The sequence below is a fragment of the Branchiostoma floridae genome, unplaced genomic scaffold (assembly GCF_000003815.2).
Source record: "Branchiostoma floridae strain S238N-H82 unplaced genomic scaffold, Bfl_VNyyK Sc7u5tJ_1421, whole genome shotgun sequence".
NCBI lineage: Eukaryota > Metazoa > Chordata > Leptocardii > Amphioxiformes > Branchiostomatidae > Branchiostoma > Branchiostoma floridae.
The window spans coordinates 373,567-380,759 of NW_023365714.1; the positions used below are offsets into that span (position 1 = coordinate 373,567).

Sequence of the window (7,193 nt, forward strand, 5' to 3'; positions counted from 1 at the left end):
AACCGTGAGCAATCCGTTAGGTGAACATGTGTTTTTTTTTGTTTTTTGTTTGTTTGTTTGTGGAACTTTCTTTGTGAACTGTTCGGAGATGTGTTTGTTTGTTTGTGGAACTTACTTTGTGAACTGTTCGGAGATGTGTTTGTTTGTTTGTTTGTTTGTTTGTTTGTGGAACTTACTTTGTGAACTGTTCGGAGATGTGCGTCAGCACCGATTCGATCATCTCTGATTCCGCTGAGGAAACATCAAAGCAGCATTTCATAATCCCGGAAAATCATAAAAACATTTCATAATCCCGAGAAATCATAAAAACATTTCATAATCCCGGAAAATCATAAAAACATTTCATAATCCCGGAAAATCATAAAAACATTTCACAATCCCGAGAAATCATAAAACATTCAGCATTTCATAATCCCGAGAAATCATAACAACATTTCATAATCACAGGAAATTATTCTTAAAATATCCAGTCGTGACGAGAGAAGGTGCAGCTGGAAGACACATTTAGAGCAACTCAAAAAAAAAATTTCTGTGAAATTGAGAAACGAATCCAGAACTGAGATTGATGACGTTACCATGGTAACGATTCCCTGATCAGTTCTGTAAAATGTCCTGTACCTACCCGCAGTCTTTCTCGCCTCCTCGAGTATAACTTTGTAGGGATTACTGCAAAGGAAAAGAACAGTATAACTTTGTAGGGATTACTGCAAAGGAAAAGAACAGTATAACTTTGTAGGGATTACTGCAAAGGAAAAGAACAGTATAACTTTGTAGGGATTACTGCAAAGGAAAAGAACAGTATAACTTTGTAGGGATTACTGCAGAGGAAAAGAACAGTCCTCATGGTGACATTCATGAAAAAGGAAAATACATGTTCGAAGCCTCGTTACTGTTTGTTACTGGGGTGCCCAAAATGTTGACAATAACTTATGTAGAAAAAATCACGAGGAAACACAATAGTCGCGGTTTCAGCACTACGGACAGGGACAGGTGGAGCAGACGATGGAAGTGAAACATTATCCATCCAGCTCAGTTCACTGACGAGCAAATCTTCCATTGGCCGTGACAGAGAGGACAGACGCTATGTACAGTATGTCTATGTTCGCTGTACTGGAAATTCCCCTAGATTGTTTTAACAAGCACAATAAACAGTGGAACACTCGTTAACGTCCTGTACTTTCCGGTAGCGTGCATGCCGGATGAGCGTCACAGCTGGAATCAAACTGACGGCTTCTAGTTCCAGATGCAGGCAACCACTGCACCAACTACCTGCTGACTACGTTACGTCATGGACGCTACGTCATGGACGCTACGTCATGGACGCTACGTCATGGACGCTACGTCATGGACGCTACGTCATGGAGTACAGCGGATCACAAAATCGCAGCAGCCCTGGTTTCAGCACCACGAACAGATGCTACTAATACTAGTTTTCTATTTTACTTTGCTAACATGATGCTGGGGCGACTTGCATTGATGTCAACAAGATTGAGGTTCACAACCTGCGTGACCTTCCATGTCTCATGACCTTTCACCTTTGGTCTCTCACCTTTCAGTGTTAGAGGGCATTGCAGGGTCGATGGACACAATGGATCCGTCTCTATCAAGTAACCTGACACCCGCAGTCCTGTAGGGAGAATATAACACTTCATCAGGCTTCATGCATCTTATGAGAGGGTTACGGAGAGGTACATAGACAAGGCTCCGACTTGAGAATGAAACTTACCTTAACTTTTTCCACTTACCTTACCTCTGTTTTATGTCTCCATAATGACACGAAGAAGAAGAAGATATCTCCATAAGAGATGTTATTGGTGCATATACGCCATTCGGTGCCGCTACCATAAGGAGCTAGCTTGATACCACCGTGTGTATTTCATCTTTGTTTATCGCTATATGAACGCCAACGGTGCACATCAGTGTTCTGGGTAGAAGAATTTTAGACAGATGAAATGTGTGGAAGGTCGGCTGTACCTACGGAAAAGCAGGGACATTCGCAGTGCAGATTTGTGTGGGTGGTGTGCCGAACGCAGCAAGTAACAAAGAGACCGAATTATAACGGATAGAAACGTGTGACAGGCCGCCATTTCATTGATATTCCAGTGTTGTGTCATTCTTGCCATACATTATACTTTGTGCAACTGTCGACTAAAGTCCATTTATTCTATAGATGGAGAGTTAGCACTGGTCCGGAATGACGTGGTTAGGAACTGTGTTCGTGGCATTCCGTACCTGACATGGCACCAGTATGTCTGACGGAAGGAACCAGATGGCCGTTTGCGGAGCTAGCCTCAACCAGACCTTTCTACTGGGGTGGGGGGATCTTAGAAAATTGGGAAATTGGCCAGAGGAGTTAGTCCACACTTAGGTACATGCTTTCCCTCCGGTGCCCGACCGACCAACTTTGCCGGTAGCCTAACAAATTATTCTCCCTACAATAGCCAGCGCAGTCAGTCTGGTAGGGACATGTGCGGACCGGCGCTCTTCACACAGAACAAGCCGCAGCTGGTTGTTAATTACCGATAATGACTCCGGCTTCTCATCACCGCATAATCACCGGCTGCCGCGGTAACAAGCCGGGCGGGGAGGCACATCGAAATGATTGTTGGGTACAGTAAATGAGTGGGTGCGGGCCACGGGTTTGAGAAAATGGGGTGGATTTTTTAAACCTTTTCTTCTGTCGAAGCGATTCAACAAGTACAATTTAGCACGTAATAGGAATGAATCACATATATGTACTGTTTCAACATCATATCGTTATTATACATATATACGTTGTACCCGGGGGAAAGTATTCATAATGTTTTCTACATTATCACATCGACTCTTCCGTCCTCATCCGTTCGGCACTCAGATAACAAAATCCCATGCCAGTGGCAGGGTAGAAAAGGCTAGGTCTGGCGGGGCGTTGCTATGGCAACACGACAAACCGAAAACCCGGCGTGTTTCCCGGCTGACAAGCCGCCCGTTCACGCCTGAGGTGCTCTCGGATAACTCGCTGCGCGCAGGCGCTCTTCGCTGTCTCTAATTGACCAGCTTTCAGCGGATGAACTTTGTTCGACGGTTTCGCCCGACACGTTTGCCTAATATGGTCATGTGGTTTGCCTCATATGGGCATATGGTCTGATGAAGGGTTTCTGCGAGTCCCGAGGCGCCCGTTGTTGCCTAGCAACGTACTGTGGGTGACTACAGTCGCCTAGCAACGCAGCCGTTGTTGACAAGTGCAGTATCTGAAGAGCCGTTCTTTCCGGCTGTTGAGATCAAATATGGCGTTTTCTGTTTCCGTGGATTTTCCTTTATTTCGTTTTTATTTGTTAATGTACATCGGCTGCTCCACTTCGGAGCTAAGTAAATAATGACAGAGGAAAACCAATCAGTGAAAGTACAGGTACAACTGTGGAGATCAAACACGGCCGAATTCTCCTTCACCAGTTCGCTTTTCTTTAGATCTAATTTTGTGGTTGATGAGCCGCGCCACTTCAGGCAATGCCGGCAGCTTCTCAAGGTGACATCAAACGGAATGGAAGCCGAAAAGGGCAGATTTCCGGCGCAGCTGGCGCGATCAGACATGGCGGATTTCTGTACCACTGACTACAACATCTGACGGGAGGTTGGGAGAATCGACAGCTGTCACAATGAAATATGGCAGGTTTCTACATCACTGAACATCACTGTTGACAGCAATGTTGGGAGAAATGACGGTTGTGTCAGGTCATAGAATGTCAAACGTTACTCGTGAGATGAGAAAAACAAAGTCACGGTCTGCTGATCAAATGACAGATTCCCATTTCTGACAACCACTTTGTTTTGCCCTGCATCGGTGTCAGTTTCTGGTTTCTCAAAAACATCCCAGGAAAAGGCGACATGAGAACCTGGGTTGTGTTCATTTCATCGTCTATTTCAGATGTGAGGTTAAACTGAAATATTTTGCTCTGGGAGATCAGCTAATCACCAGAAAAGTATCAATCTTAATCCAAGCAAAGCCAATTCCAAATAATGTTGACTTGCGCAAAAAAAGCAGTTACTGAAGCAACTGAATATGGTTTTGGGAAGGGTCAGACGTTTCAGACAGTCAACCGGTGTCTTTCGTCAGTGACACTGGACAAATTTTGTCAGAGAGAGTTTTTATATTATAGCTGTGAATTGATATGCAAAAACTGATCAATTTGGAGAACAGTTGCTTGAAGAATTGCTGTATGTCTAATCTTCATCGACCAATGTTTACTTAAAAGGTATGAACTGTCAAAGATTCAGGATGTGGGATTTTGCGGGAGCTACAGTTTCTGAGAGACAATCTGTTTCACACAGTCCCAAAGCCGGCACCTGTGCGGTGTGCGAGGGTCTGCGTTCACTGCGTTTCACTGAAACACGCGGAGCTTCAATACGGTCAAGAGACACCTGCCTACACGGTGTTTACGGGCTTCAGACCCGGCAACTGCACCGTGGCAACAGACACCGCCATACTCCGTGTTTACGGGCTTTAGACCCGGCAACAGACACCTGCATACTCCGTGTTTACGGGCTAGAATTCGGCACACTGGATCTGTCACGGCCGCGTCGTGTTTCCGTGCCAGACGGTTACGTTATACAAGCAATATTCAGCAGGTTTTATACAAGCGGTAGTGCTACTGTACTGTAGGGGTTGATTCACTCCCATTGATTTGATTTGTTTGGGTTTGGTTTGAGGTGATTTCGTTTTGTTTTGTTTGGGTTCAATTGGTTTAATTTGGTTTGGTTTGATTTAGTTTGGTTTGAGGTGATTTGGTTTGGTTTGCTTTATTCGGCTGTAAGAAATGCAGCCAGAGCTACCCAAGTAGCCAGAGGATGTTTATCAATACATGGTCTTTGTAACTATACAACAAAAGCATTATGTTTATCAATACATGGTCTTTGTTTTTAGTACCCACCTATTGGCACATTGAGGTACATCACTATGGAGTTTGTAGTACCCACCTATTGGCACAATGAGGTACATCACTATGGAGTTTGTAGTACCCACCTATTGGCACATTGAGGTACATCACTATGGAGTTTGTAGTACCCACCTATTGACACATTGAGGTACATCACTATGGAGTTTGTAGTACCCACCTATTGGCACATTGAGGTACATCACTATGGAGTTTATAGTACCCACCTATTGGCACATTGAGGTACATCACTATGGAGTTTGTAGTACCCACCCATTGATACATTGAGGTACATCACTATGGAGTTTGTAGTACCCACTTATTGGCACATTGAGGTACATCACTATGGAGTTTGTAGTACCCACCTATTGGCACATTGAGGTACATCACTATGGAGTTTGTAGTACCCACCTATTGACAGCGGCGGCGGCAGCAATGAGCTCCTTGACATCGTTAGAAGTGCAGTATCTACTGAACACGACCTGTGATAACGGTATATAAATCATTATCATCATTATCACATGTTATATCTACTGAACACGACCTGTGATAACGGTAATAAATATCATTATCATCATTATCACGTGTTATATCTACTGAACACGGCCTGTGATAACGGTATATAAATCATTATCATCATTATCACATGTTATATCTACTGAAAACAACCTGCGATAACGGTATATAAATCATTATCATCATTATCACATGTTATATCTACTGAACACGACCTGTGATAACGGTATATAAATCATTATCATCATTATCACATGTTATATCTACCGAAACAACCTGTGATAACGGTATAAACCCATTATCATCATCATCACATGTTATATATACTGAACACCACCTGTGATAACGGTAATAAATATCATTATCATCATTATCACATGTTATATCCACTGAACACCACCTGTGATGGCGGTGGATTATTATAATCCCATTATCGCCATATTTATCATAAGTTATACATGTATCTACTGAACACCACCTGTGATGAATGTACATAAATCCACTATCATCATTATCACATTAGCCACACATTTAGCATTAGCATCATCATCACAAAGTATGTCTACCGAACTCCATATTGGGCATCGGTAAGAAAAGGCCACCATCACTGTCAGCCTCAGCAGCATCATTATCATCAGCATCATTGTCCCCAGTATAAACATCATCATGACTGTCACACCTTATATCAGCATCATCCTGACCGTCATCATTACCATCGTCATCTGCATCATCATCATCAATATCAACAATTCCATCATCATTGTTACAATTATCATTAGCCCAAATCATACCATTGTCATAATCATAAATATCATCAACGATATAACCAACATCATCACGAATTATAAATATTATGTGGAGAAGGGAGAAACGTAGGAAGGCTCATGCTGAGCCCTCGCCCTACAATTCAACATGAGTACCCATCGCGATACCACTTACAGTATTCAACAGGTGCAAACTAAAGGTTTATTACTCCCCACAGTCCGCTGTTAACGGTTGGTGCCCACTTATTAAATGGTGTTAACGGTTGGTGTCCACTTATTAAATGGTGTTAACGGTTGGTCCCCACTTATTAAATGGTGTTAACGGTTGGTCCCCACTTATTAAATGGTGTTAACGGTTGGTCCCCACTTATTAAATGGTGTTAACGGCCGGTGTGACAGCGATCTCCCCCCCCCGTGATCTCGCCCCCCCCGGGGGCGAAATCACTAGCGATCTCGCCCCCCCGGGGCGAAATCGCTAGCGATCTCGCCCTCCCCGGCTAGTGATCTCGCCCCCGTACTTCGCCCCCCTTTAGCGATTTCGCCCCCCCCCCCCCAAATAAAACGGGTTTACATGAGATTTTAGAAGTTGATTGGTATAAATCACAAAATGCAGTTTCAGAATGATATAAGTACACGAGTTTGATACATAACTCCATTCATAGTATCAATATTTACGTAATTACATGGTAATAAGATAGTTGAACTTGTTTCAGACAAGGAGGGTTGGGTCCCTTGTATTCCCATTATTGCATATACCTGAGTCTTGACATAAGATGTATTTCATTGTATTCACCTGTCTTCAAACAACCTATATATCTCCAATATGAAGTCTCTACCATGAAGTGACCACAAAAAACTATGGAATGTCTTTATTAATTATGCAAATATTAGGTATTAATTAGAATAACGCACATTTTGGTATATGCACCTGTCCAAGGGATATCTTCACCTCCAACATGACTGTTTTTTCTAGTAAATAGGACTGATGCATTACCCGTGTTCT

General features: G+C 43.1%; 1 protein-coding gene across 1 annotated transcript in view; it reads right to left on the bottom strand.

The window, feature by feature from the left end:
• Positions 1-7,193, bottom strand: part of LOC118407563 (high affinity cGMP-specific 3',5'-cyclic phosphodiesterase 9A-like) — a gene marked incomplete in the record, with an annotated part of 28,740 nt that overhangs the window by 15,733 nt on the left and 5,814 nt on the right. The window contains 4 exon segments of the mRNA XM_035808042.1: positions 177-231; positions 623-666; positions 1,550-1,627; positions 5,322-5,392. Coding sequence (XP_035663935.1) covers positions 177-231; positions 623-666; positions 1,550-1,627; positions 5,322-5,392 — 248 coding nt within the window.